The 20,111-nt window shown below is 35.5% G+C and overlaps 1 protein-coding gene across 2 annotated transcripts in view; it reads right to left on the bottom strand.

Annotated features, from left to right (window-relative positions):
- Nucleotides 1-19,750, bottom strand: part of SMC2 (structural maintenance of chromosomes 2) — a 67,275-nt gene extending 47,525 nt beyond the window's left edge. For both annotated transcript variants that reach the window (XM_040481861.1, XM_040481859.1), the window contains exons 1-11: nucleotides 19,567-19,750; nucleotides 18,287-18,512; nucleotides 17,179-17,328; nucleotides 15,121-15,243; nucleotides 13,843-13,881; nucleotides 10,726-10,836; nucleotides 10,503-10,547; nucleotides 9,194-9,427; nucleotides 8,835-8,984; nucleotides 5,968-6,201; nucleotides 4,402-4,561 (exon numbers count right to left, since the gene is read on the bottom strand). In XM_040481861.1, coding sequence (XP_040337795.1) covers nucleotides 4,402-4,561; nucleotides 5,968-6,201; nucleotides 8,835-8,984; nucleotides 9,194-9,427; nucleotides 10,503-10,547; nucleotides 10,726-10,836; nucleotides 13,843-13,881; nucleotides 15,121-15,243; nucleotides 17,179-17,328; nucleotides 18,287-18,454 — 1,414 coding nt within the window. In that variant the 5' untranslated portion in view covers nucleotides 18,455-18,512; nucleotides 19,567-19,750. The remainder of the gene's footprint in view (nucleotides 1-4,401; nucleotides 4,562-5,967; nucleotides 6,202-8,834; nucleotides 8,985-9,193; nucleotides 9,428-10,502; nucleotides 10,548-10,725; nucleotides 10,837-13,842; nucleotides 13,882-15,120; nucleotides 15,244-17,178; nucleotides 17,329-18,286; nucleotides 18,513-19,566) is intronic.
- Nucleotides 19,751-20,111: the final 361 nt, after the last annotated feature.

The raw sequence follows: 20,111 nt of genomic DNA, 5'->3' as shown, positions 1-20,111 counted from the left end.
AGCAGCTAATAGCAAACATAAAGGAAACTAACTGATTGTAATACAATAATGGTAGGGGATGTTAACACCCCACTTACATCAATGGATAGATCATCCAAACAAAAAGTCAGCAAGGAAACAGTGGCTCTGAATGACACACTGGAGCAGATAGATCCAATAGATATTATTCAGAACATTCTATCCTAAAATAGCAGTATATACATTCTTTTCAAATAAGTGCACATGGAATATATTCAGAAGAGATCACAAATTAGGCCACAAAAGAAGTCTCAATTCAAACAGATGAAAGTCCTACCATGCAACTTTTCCAACCACAGCACTTAAGAAACTAGAAATCAACCACAAGAATAAGTCTGAAAAAAAAAAAAAAAGAATAAGTCTGGACAAATATATGAAGGATAAAAACATGCCACTAAATAATGAATGGGTCAACCAAGAAAATGCATAAATGAAAACATAATGGTCCAAAATCTTTGGAATGCAGCAAAAGCATTTTTAAGAGGGAAGTTTACAGCAATACAGGCCTACCTCAAGAAGCAAAAAACATTTCAAAGGATCTAACCTTATACCTAAAGGAGCTTTGAACAAACAAAACCCAATACCAGCAGAAGAAAGGAAATAATAAAGATTACAGCAGAAACAAATGAAATAGAAACTACAAGAACAGTAGAACAGACAAAAGGAACCAGGAGTTAGTTTTCTGAAAAAATCAACAAAATTGACAAACCTTTAGAAAGATTCAGCAAGAAAAACGATTCATGAGTTTGAGCCTGTATCGGGCTCTGTGCTGATAGCTCAGTGCCTGGAGCCTGCTTTGGATTCTGTGTCTGCCTCTCTCTGCCCCTCCCCCACTCATGCTCTGTCTCTCTCTCTCTCTCAAAAATTTTAAAAAATTAAAAAAAAAAAAAAAAAAAAAAGATGGGGCGCCTGGGTGGCTCAGTCAGTTAAGCGTCCGACTTCAGCTCAGGTCATGATCTCACAGCCTGTGAGCTCCACGTCAGGGTCTATGCTGACAGCTCAGAGCCTGGAGCCTGCTTCGGATTCTGTGTCTCTCTCTCTCTCTGCCCCTCCCCTGCTCATGCTCTGTCTCTGCCTCAAAAATAAATAAAAACATTAAAAAAAAAATTTTTTTTTAAAGAAAATCTGAACAGGCTGACTACCATCAATGAAATTGAATCAGTAATCAAAAAAACTCCCAACAAACCAAAGTCCAGGACCAGATGGCTTCACAGGCAAATTCTACCTTCTCTTAAACAAAAGTTAATACCTATTCTTCTCAAACTATTCCAAAAATAGAAAAGAAAAACTTGCAAATCTCCTCCTAAGAGGCCGGCATTGCTTTGTTACAAAATGAGATAAAGACACTAAAAAAAACCAAAACAAAAACAAAAACACTACAGGCCAGTATCTCTAATGAATACAGATGCAAATATTCTCAACAAAATTTTAGCAAACTGAACCCAACAATATGTTAAAAAAAATCACTCACATCAAGTGGGATTTATTCCTGAGTTGCAAAGAACATTAAATATTCACAAATCAGTGAACTTAGCACATTACATCAACACGATAAAGGATAAAAACCATATAATCATTTCAGTAGATGCAGAAAAAGCATTTCACAAAGTACAACATCCATTCATGATAAAAGCCCTCATCAAAGTAGGTTTATAGGGTATATACCTCAACATAAAAAGACCTTATATGAACAACCCATAGCTATCATATTAAATGGGGAAAAACAGCTTCTCCTCTAAGATCAGGAACTAGACAAGGATGCCCACTCTCATCACTTTTATGCAACATAGTACTGGAAGTCCTAGTCACAGCAATCAGGCAACAAAAAAAAATAAAGGCATTCAAATTGGTAAGAAAGAAGTAAAAGTTTCACTATTTGCAGATGACATGATACCATATATAAAAAACATTAAACACTCCCTCAAAAATCTTCTAGAACTGATCAAAGAATTCACTAAGGTTGCAGAATACAAAAATCAATACGCAGAAATCCGTTGCATTTCCATATACTAGTAACAAAGTAACAGAGAAATTAAGAAAACAATCCCATTTACAGGTGCACCGAAAGTAATAAAATACCTAGGTATAAATTTAACCAAGGTGGTGAAACACCTGTACTCTTAAAACTATAAAACACTGATTAAAGAAAACTGAAGATGAATGGAAAGATATTCCATGCTCATAGACAAGAATAAAAATAACATTAAAATCTCCATACTACCCAAAAGCAATCTACAGTTTTAATGCAATACCTATTAGAATACCAACAGAACTACAACAAACAATCCTAAAATTTGCATGGAACCACAAAAGACCCTGAATAGGGAAAGCAATCTTGAAAAAGAACAAAACAGGGAATATCATAATCCCAAATTTCAAGACACACTTCAAAGGCACAGTAATCCAAACAGTATGTACAGGCACAAAAACAGACATACAGATCAACAGAAGACAGAGCCCAGAGACCCATGGTTATATGGTCAACTAATCTTCAACAAAGGAGGAAAGCATATGCAATATAAAAGACAGTCTCTTCAAAAAATGGTGTAGGGAAAACCGGACAGCTATACAAAAAGAACGAAACTGGACACTTTCTTAGACCCTATACAAAAATAAACTCAAAATAGATTAAGGACCTAAATGTGAGACCTGAAACCATAGAAGTTCTGGAAGAGAGCACAGGCAGTAATTTCTCCAACACAGGCAATGGCAACATTTTTCTAGTCTCCCGAGGCATGGGAAACAAGTAAAAATAAACTTGGGAGTACATCAAAATAAAAAGCTTCTGCACAGCACAGGTAACAAATGATAAAACTGAAAGACAACCTATGGAATGGGAGAAGATATCTGCAAATGACATATCCGGTACAGGGTTAGTATCCAAAATATACAAAGAACTTATACAACTCAACACCAAAAAAACAAATAATCCAATTAAAAATGGGCAGAAGACATGAAAAGAGATATCTCTAATGAGGACATACAGATGTTCAATAAACACATGAAAAGATGCTCAACATCACTAATCACCAGGGAAATGCAAATCAAAACCACAATGAGTTATCACCTCATACCTGTGAAAATAGCTAAAATCAAAACCAGAAGAAACAAGTGCTGACAAGGATATGTAGAAAGAGGAACCTTCATGCACTGTTTATGGGCATACAGAGTGGTGCTGTCACTGTGGAAAGGAGTATGGAGGTTCCTCAAAAAATTACAAATAGAATTACCATACAATCCAGCAATTCCACTACTGGGTTTTTACCCAAAGAATATTAAAACATCAATTTGAAAAAATATAAACATCCTGTGTTTATTGCAGCATTATTTGCAATAGCCAAATTATGGAAGCAGCCCACATGTCTATCAATAGATGAATGGATCAAGATGTGCTATACATATACAATGGAATATTACTCAGCCACAAAGAATGAAATCGTATCATTTGCAATGTGGATGGATCTAGAGATTACAATCCTAAATTAAATAAATCAGTCAGAAAAAGACAATTACGATATGATTTTACTCACATGTAGCATTCAAGAAACAATAAAAAAAGAGACAAACCAAGAAACAGACTCTTAACTATAGTTAACAAACTGATGAGGAGGTGGGTGGGAGGATGGGTGAAATGAAATAAGTGATAGGGATTAAGAGTACGCTTATGATGAGCACTGAGTAATGAACAGAACTGTTGAATCACTAGGTTTTATACCTGACACTAATATAGCACTGCAAAAAAAAAAAAAAAAAAAATCAAAGACCTGTTTTATACTTAGTTGACCCTTGAACAACTGGATTGTTCTGCAGGAGATCAGGGGCACTGACAGACACCTCCTCCCTACACAGTTCCAAATTCAGGTTTCACTTTTTTTTTTTAAGTAGGCTCTACACTCACTGTGGAGCTTGAACTCACAACTCTGAAACCAAGAGTTGCATGCTCTACCAGTTGAGTCAACCAGATGCCCCTAAATCTGTGTCTAACTTCTGATCCCCAACCTTAACTACTAATAGCCAAATGCTGACAAGAAGCCTTACTGGTAGCATAAACATTACACACACATTGTATATGTACTGTATATTGTATTCTTACAATTAAGTAAGCTAGAGAAAGAAAATGTTAAGAAAATCATAAGGAAAATACACTTACAGTACTCAACTGTATTTATCAAAAAAAAAAAAAAAAAAAAGCCCCAAATTAAGTGGGCCCATGCAAGTTCAAACGTGTTGTTCAGGGATCAGTTGTATTTACGAGTATGTCTCATACTAACACCCATTAATACGGTAAAAAAAACCAAACTCCTACTTGCTATTTCCTTTATTTAGTTTTTATCAACAATCACTACCTCCTAATGATTTAATATCATGTGTTTCAATGCAAACCTTCATAATTTAGCTTTTTCATTTCAGCTTCAAGTTTTTCTTTAAGTTTCTTCACAGCTTCTAAAGCTTCTTGATCCTTCCTATAGCCACTATCCATCTTCTTAACTTCAGCTTGTTTAGTCTTTAATTCTTGTTGGGCATGTTTCAACTTCATCTGAGCCTGTTATTGAAAATTTAATAGACTATGTGAGGCAGATAGTGCTAGTGATTAAATGGCCACAGATGCAGATTAGTTTAAGAAACGTCAGCCTGGAAAATGTAACTGTTTGGTCACTTGCATTAATATCTTAAAGAAATCAATCATTTCCCAATATTTTCTGCTCATAAAACTACTCAGAGTATAAAATATATGCTTAACATAAATCATTAAGTTATTTACTCCATATTTTTAACACTTACAAAGGATGACATTAATGAGTCCAAAAATTATATGAAAGAGTAATTGTCATTAGCTGATTAAATTAAAAACACATCAGAAAGCTACTAATCAGACCACTAACTAGTTCCCTTCCTTTCCACTTAGGTATGCATATTTGTACTTGTATACTATTTGTGAGTGTTGTTCAATTAACAGTGGAGAGACTGTATTGAGCAGTAAGAAAATTATACAGGAAAGTGAACTTAAGCTGACAAGAAAAATTTCAATGCTTGGAGTCTGATATGCAAATGCTAGTTATATAAATGAGTACCGTTCCTTAAAAGCATGAACTAGTACTTTGAGATCTGACTGGATGTCTCCTCCCCCTAAAACTGAGTAATGGTGGCTTTTCCCCAACATATAATAAGTTAACAGAAAAACTGAGAGGATTTAAAAGTTTTTCTGTTATTGATTTCTTACAATTTTTTTGTGACCTTCAGCGTTGAGTGGAAAAGTTGCAAACATTTAACAGAAAATGCTGAATATGATTAATACAAACACACACAGGAACATGTATATTTGTAAAGATGAGCCCTCTGTTAAAAAAATAAAGACTGTGTATATATATATATATTTTTTTTTTCTGCAATCAAAACTGTTGCATTCATAGGACTTTAAAAGATGCACAACTACCTAAACAAATTTGAAAGTCTTTACTGACAAGCTTCAAAGGTTATGAAATCCGTATAGGGAAACCAAAGACAAGAAGGGGGTAAGTGGGAGGGAGAGATACTTCCAAGGATGAAAGGTAAGAACTAAGTGTGGTGACCACAGAAATGGAAAGGATGTTTGTTTTCCTGTTAAAGCTTAAGACTTCGACTTTGTCAATAAAAAAGTAAAAAGAGCACAAAAAAAAAAAAATTAACCTCAAATATTCCATACAATACTACAAAATAGAATAAAGCATTTATTGCATTTATAATTTCAACTAACCTATAAGGGTATTTAATATTTTACAGCATCTTAAACTATTATCAATATTTAGCAGTTAGCATATTTGAATTTCACTGTATTGAGCGCTACTGAGTAGCAGAGTAACAAACTCCTTGACATTGGCAATGGTTATAAAACGCTGAAAATAATCAGATCACCATAATGTGGAGCTTCTAAAAAAATGCAATCACACAGCGCTGAATGTCTGTATTTACCTGTTTGGCTTCTGTCTGAGCTTTACTTATGTCGTTTTTACAGGCCATCATTTGACCAGCAAGAGTTGCTTCTGCTCCATCTTCATTACTAGACAGTCCAGCGGAAACAGCGTTGAAGTGCTGCTGTGCCGCAGCCAAAGCTTCAGCATCTTTATTACTTGCTTCCTGAAGGGCATTCAGCCCATCTGTTATCTTCTTAACCTCTTTTTCCTTTGCTGCTAAAGTTTTAGAATCCTTCAGGAAGATTTTAATATTGAAGAGTATTATATTTTAGGAAATACATCCATTTTTTCTTATCTACCCATACCCTTATGCCATCAAATTTCATAGCAATTTGAAGTGGGCATGGTTAAAAGGAAAATAATTTAACCATCCCAACTTTAAATACTTAATCCTCATTTTAAAATTCACCCTGTTTTTAGGATAAATGTGTCCTTAGTATTCCAAATACTACTGGAAATACTTTCATTCTGTGTGTTACAGTCTAATCTAGAAATTAGCTAAAACAGCATAAACAAACGATTTGAAGCAACTAAAAATCACTTTCTAAAGCTCTAAAATTGAACTAATAACTATCCTACTCCAAGCTTCAAAGCAGAGATTGTAGGATGAAGAGCATGTACATGAAAACATATTTATAAACTATTAAAGACCATAAAATTTAAATATTAAATACTAGTGGAAACAGCATTATTAATAATTAACCCCTCAAGTTATATACACGAACACCATGAACACTAAGATAACAACACCGGAAAAAAAAAAAATCCAGCTATATTATTTACATGAGAGTGACCAGAAATTTTGGCTCACAAGTTTAATTCATGATTCACTAAATATTTATTAGAGGTTTACCATGTATCAGTCATTCTTCTAGACATTAAAGACACAGATTCCTCAGGGACCCTATATTCTAGAGAAGCATAGTAAAAAAATAAAGCAATGTAAAGGGATAGAAACTGATGGGAACTATTTTAAGAACAATGAAGGAAGGCCATTTTGTGATGACATTTTGAGCAGAAACCTAAATGAAATAAAAGGAGTGATCGATCATGCTAATACTACAGGGACCCACACTAGGCAAGCTCTGCGAAATATGCTTGGGTGTTTGAGGAACTATTTGGTGTTGGACCACCATGAGCAAGTGGAAAGGAGCTAGGGTCTCATAGGCCATGGTGAAGACTAAATTTAATTATACATGTGACTTTGAAACCATTAATGAATTTTAAGAACAAGAGTGATGTGATCCAGTTTATATTTTAGCTTTTGTAAAGAACAGATTGTAGAATGGCAAGAGCAAAAAGCAAGGCAACTAACAGGGACATCATTACAGCATCCCTAAGACATGATGGCCTGCAGTAAAGCAGTGATAGACATGAAAAGTGGCTATATTCAGGAAGTACTTTTAAAGTCAAGAGAATTTGCTGATGGATTAGATACAGAGTTTGAGAAAAAGGGGGGAATGCAACAAGACTCTAGGATTTCTGGACTGAACAATTAAGTTAATAGTGGCGCTATTTTCTGACATAGGGAAAAATTCAATAACTCAAGGAGGTTTGGGTAGACAGAGTTTTATTTTGGATATGTAAAGTTTTAGACTTTTTGTTAGTCATCTATGTAAAAATATCAATTAAATAACTGGACAAATAAGTTTTAGACATTTTGTTAGTCATCTATGTAACAATGTCAATTAAATAGCTGGACAAAAAAATCTAGAATTCAGGGAAGGAGTCAAGGCTAATTATAGATCTGAAAGGCATCAACATATAAATATTATAGGGCTATAGGCCTGGATGGGATTAGCTAAGAAAGGAGTGTATATAAAAGAAGTCTGCACTAGCCCAGGGGCATGCCAACATCTGTTATTCTGATTTCTATTTCTAGACTGGCTTCAATATTCCTATATTCAACTACCTAATCAACAGATCTACTTAGACGTCTAACAGGCACCTCAAGCCTATTATGTTCACACTGTACTTCCTCCTATTCTCTACTAAGCTAACGATATTTCCAATTGTCAAGGACAGAAATATGTAGTATCCTTCAGTCCTTTTAACAACCAACTCAACAACCAATCTGCCAGGTCTAACTCGTTGGACCTACCTTTACAATACTCATAAAATCCCAAAACTTCTCTCAATACACCCACTTATACTGCATTTATCCAAGGGCTATCCTCTAGACTGGTACCTACTACCTGGATTTCCTCCCTGCTTCTTCCCTTTAGGTTATTCTCTAAACATCAAGAAAAGTACTATTAAAATATAAAAAATGTTGTTCCTCTGCTCAGCCAACTCCAGTGGCTTCCCATGTCACTCAGAATAAAGGTCAAAGTCCTTCACGTGTCTTATAAAATCACATGTGATCCTACACCTTTTACCTTTCTGCATTCCTACTACTTAGTGCTGAAGACCCACACTGATCAATCTCCTTATATTTCTAATATCTTTGGCACCTGGGGCAATTGCTCTTCTGCCTCGTACATCTTCTCCCACAACCAATTTATTTACATGGTTCTCTGACTTCCTTCAGGTCTTATTAATGAAATAGCACCTTCTCAATGAGACCGTCAGTGGTTACCCAATTTAAAAACCCACACCTTACCCACCTCCCTTATATTCCTAAAACTCTACCCTGCTTTTTCTCCAAACCTGTTATCACTATATAACACACTGTAGATTTCATTTATCATCATTCTCCTCATTGGAATGAATACCCAAAAGGCATTTTGTCCATATTTGTCATTTTGTCCACTGCTATATCCTCAGCCCAAACAACTATACTGTCCGTAGCATACACTCAATAAATATTAATAAAATGGATAAGTGTAACCGAGAGAAATTAAATCAAGCTTCTTATTTACTTACCTCAACCATATTTTTTTCCAGCTCTTTGCGTTTGTTCTCTTCACTTGCCAGATTTTTCTTCTTGAGATCAAAGGCACTTTGAGATTTAGTATTAACTCGCTGAGCTTCTGCAAGAGCATCTTCTAAAGATCGGAGTATACCTCCAATTTCCTATAATCAAATGCAGCCAATCCAATCAGCATACTTGTAATTTGTTCATGTCATCATGTTCTTGTATAACTTCTGTAAGATTTACTTTTTATAAGCTATGTTATTATCACATGTTAAGATGATCAATACAGAAGACAATGCCAGTGGACCTCACTTATTACAATTTTTTTTCCACAGTATATTATCTGTTCTTACATATTATGTCTGACCTTATCTTTTCTTCTTTCCAACTCTTCTATTTCATGGCTAAGTGCTTTTATTTTTTTATCATTCTCAGACAATTTTTCTTGAAGCTTTACAACTTTATCTTGCATTTCTTTTAACTCCTCAGCTGAGCGTTCTTTTGTATCTTCAGCCAGCAAAAACTGATAAGCAATATATAAACGACTCAAATGTTCTATTTCCCTCATTACTTTTTGGTACTCCAAGTAGGAAGATCTTTCCTGGAAGAGAAATCACCAATAAAGTATAACTCAAACTTCAAAATTTTCAACAAACTTAGAAAGACTCAAACTACAGCAACATGTATAAAATTTCCCATCACATAATAGACTTTGTCTTAGATTAGTGATCATGGATTATAGAAATTTTAACATTAGATCTCTAGCTTTTCAGATACCATTATACCATCTCCAGTGAATCCTGTGTGGTTTCTTTTAATATATATAATCAGGCAGTTGGGATTAACAAAGAAATGTGGACACAAGGTTCACAGACTGGGGGGTAGTAAGTAGTCTACAAACTACACAACCACCAATGATACATTATTACATGTATTTTGAAATAGTATTTACCAAGATGCCTACTCAACATTCAATCATGTAACTATTTACAAGCATTTGCTCACACATTATTAAACTTGATTCTGATAAGGACCCCCTAGGGTGGACAGAGTAATTAAAATCCCTAACCACACCTGTTCAGATTTGCCAATAACATCCACATTCCTTTATGGATTCAGAATACAACTCTGAGAAGTATCAAATTTTAATGAGCATTTAATGAAATCCTAAATGTGAAAGTTTAAAACCAATGTGCTATAAATGCATTTTTTCACTGAAATATTATGTCACAAGCTACAAAGATGATAGAAATGACCTGGACATTTGTTTTAGTACCTTTCACTTATCAATGGTCTTGACAGCAATAATTGCAGTGGTAGCCCCTATTATCCTAGAAATTATTCACTCTACCAACAGGATTACTAGGAGTGTCATGTCCTCAAGAAATGTTGTTCTGCTCAATTCTACCTCTCCATCTGGGAGATCATTTTCTGAGATTATGAAGAGCAATCTCCAAAATCACTATGATTAATAGGTATGAATGAAGTACATGTCCTCTATAAGCAGAAGTCTGATTAACAAGTACCAACTCTAACTCCTTATCTTATCCCATAGAAAAATTCCTGAGAAGTGGTGTACATTTCATCTCTATGTGTATGATCTTGAATACAATGAAAAATTGTCACCAATTTTGAGAGACATTCTAGATGGCTGTCCTCACATACACAGTGTATACCTCTTTTAATTTTTGAATGGTTGGAGTAATCTCTTCTTCAAGTATCTGGAAAATAAAGGAAAATCAAAATTTTCAGTATGTAAAGTACCATTAAAAAATCTGAAAGGAAAAGTAGCATGGAAGTTTAAGGAAAACTGGGGGAGGGGAAATTTCCTCTTTACAGCAGGGAAACTCTAAATGCAAAATTACTCTCTTTACAAACATTTTATATAAATTTAATTACCGTCTTAATTTCTTTCAGCTTAGCCTCTTTTTTTTCTATAGTTTTCTGGGCAGCTATTTTTTTGTATTCATACATCCTGGTTCCAGCTGCTTCTTCTATCATGGATAAAATCTGGAAAGACAATTATATTAATGTTTCAAGAATACAAGATAAATCTCATTGGAGTTTACATTAAGTATATCATTTAAGGTCTTAACCTCACTAAGCATGCTTACCAAAATAAAGGCCCAAATGGACCAGAGACATTAAGTACATAAAAATGCATGTATTGCCCACAGCCCTAACATTCAAGAAATATCTCTGGCCTTTACTCCAATTCTAAAATTGAACTTCATGCAACACTGAGGCAGAGTAAATCTCTTTTAAAACTGAAGCCAGGGGCATCCGGCTGGTTCAGCAAGTAGAGCGTGCAACTCTTGATTTTGGGGTTGTTGAGTTTGAGCCCCATGTTGGGTATTTAGATTACTTAAAAATAAAAATTTTTAAATAAAAAAATAAAATTGAAGCCAATAATTCCTCCTCTTTTCCTTCAAACATAAGTTTAAAAAAAATAAAGGCTACCAACATTCAGTTTTCATTTTAGAAGCTTCTACTTAAAATTGTTCCAAGAGACTTCAGCCATTTTGTGCCAACAGGATGAAGCATGACATAACATGTGCATCCCAACTGTGGCATGTGCTTTAAGAACTTGGGCAAATAACTTAATCTTCTCTGTGCTGCGGTTTCTTCATCCATAGCGTATGGATAATATCTCACAACACTGTTGAGAATTACACAAAATAATTCATGTAAAAAGCACTCTAAAAAAGGCAAGTACTTATCAATTATAATTTCCTAAGTAAAACAATTTTACCAGCACTCCTTTTTTCAGAAGCTTCTACACACCATCAATCCTTATCTCAAAAGGATTATTTCTCTCAAAACTATTCTCATTTCTATGTATTTGGCAGGTTTCAAATTAGAAGTTTCCCTTAAGACGTTATCTAAAGAAAATATGCATGACCTACGTTCAAATCAGACTGCTATTACCAATTATCAGTTTTCCCCTTAGTTCTCAATAAAAAATAGTAACTAAAGAGCCTTTGTTCTTGTTGAAAACATTCATTCCTTTACACCAACTCTTTTCAAGGGGGCTCCAAGAAAAAAAACTTTAAGTCTTAATACCCTAAGCAATCCACTGAATGCAATGAATTAATTTCACTCAAATCTTTTTCTGTAGGGTTTAAGTCTGATATGGAACACTGGTTGAGAAAGGCTGCTTGATACAGTCAAAATTTCTTTTAATACTGGGCAATACAACTCTTAGAAGAAAACACAGAAGTTAAGCTCCTTGACACTGGTCATAGTGAAAAATTTTTTGGATTTGACACCAAAAGCAAAGGCAATGAAAGCAAAAATTAACAAGTGGGACTCTATCTGACTGAACTACCTTCTGACTGAAAACCTTCTGCATAGCAAAGGAAACCATAAACAAAATGAAAAGGCAACCTAGGGAAGAGGAAAAAGTAGTTGTAAATCATGAATCTGCTAAGGGGTTAATATCAAAATACATAAAGAACTTGCATATACAACACAATAGGAAAAAAACAATCTAATTAAAACCTGGGCAGAGGATGTGAACATTTTTTTCACAAAAGATAGAGAGATGAAAGGTATATGAAAGGTATTCAACATCATTATATCAGGGAAATGCAAATTAAAACCATGAGCTAACTACCTCTGTTAGAATAGCTATTATCACAAAGACAAGAAATAACAAGTGCAGGTGATAATGTGGAGAAAAGGGAAACCTTTTCTATACTGTTGATAAGAATGTAAATTGGTGCAGCCATTATGGAAAACTATGAAGATTCCTTAAAAGATTAAACATAGAACTACGTATATGATATAGCAATTATATTTCTGGGTATTTAGCCAAAGAAAACAAAGACACTAACTTGAAAAGATACCTGCATCCCCATGTTCACTGCAGCATTATAATACCAAGACATGGAAACAACCTAAGTGTTGGTGATGAACAGATAAAGAAAATGTGGTATATATACACAATGGACTATTATTCAGCTATTTAAAACAAATGCAATCTTAAATTTTTTAATGTTTATTTATTTTTGAGACAGAGACAGAGCGCGAGTGGGGGAGGGGCAGAGAGAGAGGGAGACACAGAATCTGAAGCAGGCTCCAGGCTCTAAGCTGTCAGCACAGAGCCCGACGCGGGGCTCGAACTCACAGACTGTGAGATCATGACCTGAGCCGAAGTTGGACGCTTAACCAACTGAGCCACCCAGGCGCCCCTAAAACAAATGCAATCTTGCCATTTGTGACAACGTGGATGGAACTGGAGGGTTTTATGCTAAGTGAAATAAGTCAGGCAGAGATAGAGAAATACTGTATAATCTTATTTGTATGTAGAATCTAAAAAGAAAAAAAATGAGATCCTGAAGAACATATTAGGGTTGCCAGAAATAAGGGTTAAAGGGTGGACAAAATGGGTACAGGTGATCAAAGGTACAACCTTCCCGTTACAAACATTCTGGGGATATAATGTATAGGATGGTGACTACAGTTAATAAAACTGTAAAAATACAGTTAATAATACTATATTTGAAAGTTGCTAAGAGCTAAGAAGGAAACCTTAAAAGTTATAAGAAAAAGAAAATTGAAACTATGTGGTAATGGATGTTAACTAGACTTATAAGGATCATTTTGCAATGTCTACATATATTAATCACTATATTGCACACCTGAAACTAATAGGTCACTTATACCTTCATTAAAAAAAAAATGTTAAAAAAAATCTGCTCAACAATGTTCTGCCCATGCCTTTTCTTATACATTCTCATTTAATCCTCAGAAAATACCTGAGGTAAGGACTCTTGACTCTAATTTACGGATGAGGAAACTAAAGCTCAGAAAGGTAATGTCATATAGCTTTAAAAAGGTAGGGGGCCAGAGTGCCAAATAATAAAAAAAACCAAAAAACTTTCTTTACTAATTATTCTTAATAATGTCCCTAAGAATTTTAAGAATAGAAGAAATTATGTTTAAAAATTGACTTACAAGATTAAAACAGTATCTACAATTATTACTTTTATTGTCTACAAATAGTATCTTTACCTCTGGAGGTTTCATGTTCAATACTTTTGTAATTCGGCCCTGAAAAATAAAATGGCAGTTACTGTAATGATAACAAATAAGAGTCAACTAAAGCCATACACATTTACCTGCACTGAAGTTGTTATATCCTAATATACCAACCTTTTGGGAATTCTTTCTCTTACCTACATGAAAAGATGTTTCTTCTAGAATTCTGCTATTCACACTTTCACTTACCAGTAATATAGTTTTTAAATAACACAAAGTCAACTCAGATCATATTTCTGAAACAATATTAATGATACAGAAGTCTCCAATATGTATATAAATACATAAGTATATACAATTTAGCATAATTGTTGGACATCTTTTGATTTTTTTTTTTTACTTGCTGCACTCCAAGATAATTTCTAGAAACAGAAATTCTGGGCCTCAAATAGAATAGTTACATGTTTTATTTCAATGCCAGATTATCAGTACCAAAAAAAAACCAAAACAAAATTCCACTACCCAATTCTCAGACCATCATATTACTTATGATTTCGATTCATTTAAAGTAAATTTTCAGCCTTGAGGCTGTGATATACTGAAAATAACGTTATTTTGGTCCCATCAGGATCCTGCCATTGACCTTGCTGTAACTTTCTAAGAGGACAGTTGGATGAGGCAAGAAAGGACAAGATAATATTAGCACTTAATTTTTATTTGAATAAGTCTCCATGTAAGAAAATTTTTTTTTAATTTTTTTTTTTTTTAGTGTTTAATTTTGAGACAGAGACCGAGCATGAGCGGGGGAGGGGCAAAAAGAGAAGGAGACACAGAATCTGAAGCAGGCTCCAGGCTCTGAGCTGTCAGCACAGAGCCCGATGTGGGGCATGAACTCATGAACCCGTGAGATCAGGACTTGAGCGAAGTCCAACACTTAACCGACTGAGCCACCCAGGTGCCCCTAAGTAAAAACATTTAAAATTTAATATATATTTGAAATAACAAAATGCTGGAGTCCGACACTCAAAGGAATTCCTTTAAAAGGAATATATTATGACAATATCTTTTTTAAAAATTTTATAGTGTATTCTTGTAAGTCAAGGAAAATTATTTCTAGACATTCTTCAAACTTCAAATGTGTATGTTAGAACACATCAGTACATATTAACTAATCAACCTCTTAACAGGTGCCCAAACATCAGTGTAATGGTATATAAAAAACAAAAAACCCAAAAAGAAGCAATTCCCATATTATAGTATCATAAAAAATAAACAATATCAAAGCGTATATAAAGGCCACAAACAAAATACCTGCATGATGAGAAAGTGAGGGTTGTTAACATTAAGGCCAACAGAACAGAAGAGATCTTGTACTCTGGTATTGTTTGCATTTACTCCATTGATTAAATATTTATTTCTACCACCAATAACCACCTAAAAGGGAAATATTTTAAAAGATATAAATGAATATATAAAACTTGAAGATGATACATTTCCAAATATATTTCACTTGTCTGTTCTGTCCTACTAATGATAAATAAAACCAATCCTGAATAAATAATGGAGGAAGTGTGACATGGTCAAAAAGAATACAGAGTCAGGTCAATTGGTTTCTAATCCGAGGACATTCCACACACAAGCCTCCTAATCTCTCATGCGTTGGACTAAATCTCTAACGTCACTTTTGACTTTATGTTTCCTAGTATGTATAAAACATATTCTATACCTAATCATTCTTTAGAATTTTCCCACCCTCAGAGGTTAACCCCTCCTTCCTCCACTTTTTAATTTCCAAAAAACAGAAGTCATATACTAAAAACTAAAGACAAGGAGTTTGATAGCAGTGTGATAGTTTGATCCTTGACAAGATTCTAAAATGGGTCAATAAAGACATGACTTGTGAATACTTGAAAGAAAAAGAGTAATTATGGAGCTTCAAAGAACAACTTATACCAGACATCAGCGTGTTCACACTCTGCTATAGCACTTACATTGTCACTTATTGGGCATAATCATCTCACCCATCCTATTTTGAGGTCCTTCTTCTATCTGTATTTCCCAGGGCCTTCAAGATTGCCCAGCACATACCACTTAATAAAATACTGAATGAGTGTTAATTCAGCTCTTTTCTTGACAGAAGCATTAAGCTGATAGATCACATACTACTATATTTGGAACAATAAACCTAGTATACACATAAGTATTTTAACAAAGTCTTTCTAACAAAAATTTGGTGAAAATATAGGCATATGGATTATATGAGGACAGGAATTTTAGGTAGATTAGTAGGAGACTTATTAAAAATTCCTAAAAGGTGAGTATTTGATGGATGCTTAATGACAAAGAACAGGATTTTGTCTCAAACTAGTCAATGTCTTACTTTTTTTTTTTAACTAGAGGTTTTTATTAAAATAGAAAAGGGAATCAATAAATTACATAATGCTAAGATGGAGAGTCAAAAGGACTTAACAGAATTTTTAAACATAAAACTGACAAAGTAAAAACACTGTAGTACTATAGTAAGAAAAAGGGACAATGTATCGTCCCTGCTTTGGTTTCAAAAACCTGCTTACATACAGAAATGGCAGTAACACAGCTAATAACACACATTTAAAAAATCAGAGTTTAAGTGGATATGAACTCATAACATATTATGAACCTCTCCAAAGACATACTGGGGAAAATAGAAGAGTATGTAAAATGAAAGAAGTGACAATTCTGCTTAATCCTGTCCTAAGGAGACCAATTCTGGGACATGCAATTTGATGGACCATGCATTAAAAATAATTTAAAAAAGGCATAAAGAACCTAGAGCAAATTTGTATTCAGTGTGATCAGACAAGTTAAGGAAATAGAAACAATTATCAATTGAAATACCTAGAGAGATTTAGCTTAAATATTAAATATTTAAACACCTAAATATTAAAACATGGAATACATTAGATTTGCTTTTTGATGCTCTCAAAGAATCGGATTTAATGTGTAAAATTTGATGACAGTACTTCAGCTCATTTTATAGGAATAACTTTCTAATTAGACTCATCCAGTAACAATAGGTTACCTCAGAAGATGGCAAGATCCCAACTATTAGAGGTACTCCAGTACAGAGAAAATTCAAGTATAGTTCAAGATTTAAAGCATAGTTATTAGTGCTTATCCTGATTGATGACTTTTTAGATCCCTTTCAATCCTCTTGATAAATGGTGGAATTTGCACGATCAAATTTTTAACATAAGGAAGATATTCTTAAGAAACCTAGTCAGTTTTTGATCAATTTTGCTCATAAACTTTCTCTCTCCAGCAGTCTCATTGCCAAAAAACGTGTCAGACAAAAGTTCTTAGATATCCAAATATTTAGTAGTCACTCACCTGCCTCGTTACTGTAATTTCATCATGAACCTCAAATCCTAAAGGACTTTGCTTTTTGTCAGAATTATCAAATGTGATTGACACGGAGGCTTTGGTAATACCAGCCTGCCCATTTTTGTAAACTAAATCTTGTAAATTAGAAGCCCGAACCTAAAACAAAAGAAAAGTTTGTCAATTACAAAACCCCATATTGCATAAAATGGCACTAAAAATGGGTTTCTTACTGTTGGAAAACCACCCATGCAGTATCCACTAAGTAGCCAGCCAGGCAAGGAAAGCAAGGAAGAAAATGGGAAACCACATAAAATGAGTGCCTTTCCCCACAAAACTGTTCCAACCCTGCACTGGATTGTTTTCCATTCGTTTCGTAGCTGAAGTTCATTTGAAAGATTTAGGAAGACAGCATCTAAGAATTTCACTATTCATCCAATCCCATTAGATCCTGAAAAGGCATTATAACGCAGAGTGAGTGGGTAGGAATACGGCTTCTGGGATAAGACTCCCAAATGCCTGAGTTTGAGGGCTGCTCCAAACATCTTAAGGGGATGAACCTTAGGCAACACTAAATTTCTATTTTCTCATCTATAAATAGAGTAGAAAAAAAAGTAGAGTGAGTAATAACATCTACCTCTAAAGGACTGCAGTGAAGTATATGCACTGTATTTAAACTCCATATAAAAACATATTGAATAATTCTGTATGGTTATTTCAGAATTTGGTAAAGTACTAAAGTACTCCTAAGTTGTTTGACATTATAAGACAAGTTATTTGATTCTTACAAAAAACTTTACTGACCCCCCTCCTATAGTGAATGCAGTCAAGGCTTTTAAAAGTGCCCTAGATTATGACAACTATACTTCATTCAAAAAACAAACAAACAAAAAAAAGTATCCTGGATTATAGAAAACTCAAGCTTTATTCTAATTTTAAACAAAGAATGGTAGGTTAAGTTCAGTAAAAACCCAACAGAAATGAAAAAAAAAAAAAAAGATAATTCACATAAACTTCAAAATGCAAATGAAGAGAAAACTGGCAATAGTGTCCAAGTTCAATGAGGATTCTCTTGAGGTTCCCCAAACTTATAATTCACATATATCAGAAAGTTTACCTGAGACAGGTTGGAGATGCCCAGCAAAAAGCAGATGGAGTCCAATATGTTGGATTTCCCACTACCATTTAAACCGGTGATAGCATTGAAGAGTGGGTCAAAACCATTGACTTCAGTCCTCTGAGCATAGGACTTAAATCCCTCAAGAATGATTGACTTAACATGCATCTTCACTACTGACTTGGACAGGTAAACTGCTAGGAATCAAACAGGCCACAAAGCAGTTCTGTACAAAACAGAAATACAATAAGTGGAACAGAAATCTGGAATCATGACGTATGCAGAAAGACTAAAACATAAAAACGACTTAATGGCTTAATAGAAATAAAAGAGCCACTTGCTGAGCTACTTCCTCTGAAGTAAGGACACTTTTCCCAACTTAATTAGAAGTTAATTAAACCATTAATTCAACCTGGAAGTCAACGACTTAATTTTCCAGCCTTCCCTTCCATCTTTATCATACTCTTAACAGAAACTACCGATTATTTCATAGCCCACTCCCTCTGCCCCCAATGTCCTTCTCCCCCATACAGACATGACTCACTCTCCTTTACTACACTCACGACTTTGCTTAAATGTCACCATACTGAGGTCCTGACTTCTCTATATAAAAACGCACCTGTCCCCATCCCCTCTGCTTTTTCCTTCACTGTACTTAAAGATGACGCTAAACTGGGGTGCCTGGGTAGCTCAGTCGGTGAAGCCTCTTGATCTCAGGTTCGTGGGCTCCAGCCCCCCATGGGGCTCTGTACTGACAGCTCAGAGCCTGGAGCCTGCTTGGATTCTGTCTCCCTCTCGCTCTGCCCCTCCCCAACTCGCACTCTGTTTCTCTCAAAAATAAACATTTAAGAAATTAAAAAGATGACGCTAAACAGTATTTTTGTATTTGTCTACCCAAACTATCATAATGAAAGTTTCTGTAAAATCTTCGCCTGTTCCACCGCTGTATGCCCTAATAGTGCCTGACTCGAGGGCGCGGGGAGTCCGTCAACATTTACTTAAATAGATGAATCCCATACATTCTCAAGATTCTGTTTTCACTCAGCCTGTTCCCTCGCCCCACCAGGCCTTTCTATCAACAATTGTTTGCACCACTCCAAGGCTGGAGAGAAAGTAGACATTCTTCCAGGAACCCTTTAGGACTAATTTTAGTTTGAGGTCCAGTCTTGCTAATCCCTCCTTCCACGCGCACACACACACACACACACACACACACAAAACCCTATCTTCCTCTCCAGCCAGGAATGCCTGACTAGGCCCAACCGGCCCCGCTCACCCACCTGCCTCACCACTGCGCCAGGCCCTCCGGGATTGAGGCTCCCCAGAAGCTACTCCTGGTCACAAGAACAGAGACTGGGTTCACCCTTGCCTGGCCTTGGGCGCTACTAAGCGAATTGCAACATAGTGGCGAAGACACTCGCTCTGCGATCTACACCCAGGCCGGAAATATTTATGCCTTTGAATTTCGGCGCGAGCAAAGGACCCCACCTCCACTGCCGATTTCATTGCCAGGTGCCTACGAGATGCCTAACTTAGAGGTTCTAATTTTCCCTCCCATCGAACAATCAAAGTGACAGAGGGCTAGGAAAGAGCGTCACGACAATGGTAACTCCAGGGATGCAAGAGCTGGGACCTGAAGACTAAAGGAGAAAGCGGCATTTGCTGAGCTCGGCGTCCGGCACCCCACGGGCAGCCCCATACTGCAGCCAAGGGCCTCGCGTTTCGCCAACCCCACCCCACTTCAGGTCCCATCTGGCCTCGGGCTGTCCCGGTGGCCCCGCCCCGTCCAGAGTCTCGCGGGTATTGCGGGGGGGGGGAGGGGGGA

Source organism: Herpailurus yagouaroundi, unplaced genomic scaffold (assembly GCF_014898765.1).
Source record: "Herpailurus yagouaroundi ecotype Mexico unplaced genomic scaffold, PumYag 160, whole genome shotgun sequence".
Classification (NCBI taxonomy): Eukaryota; Metazoa; Chordata; class Mammalia; order Carnivora; family Felidae; genus Herpailurus; species Herpailurus yagouaroundi.
The sequence above is the reverse complement of the archived record's forward strand: the minus strand, read 5'-3'. Positions and strand labels throughout refer to the sequence as shown.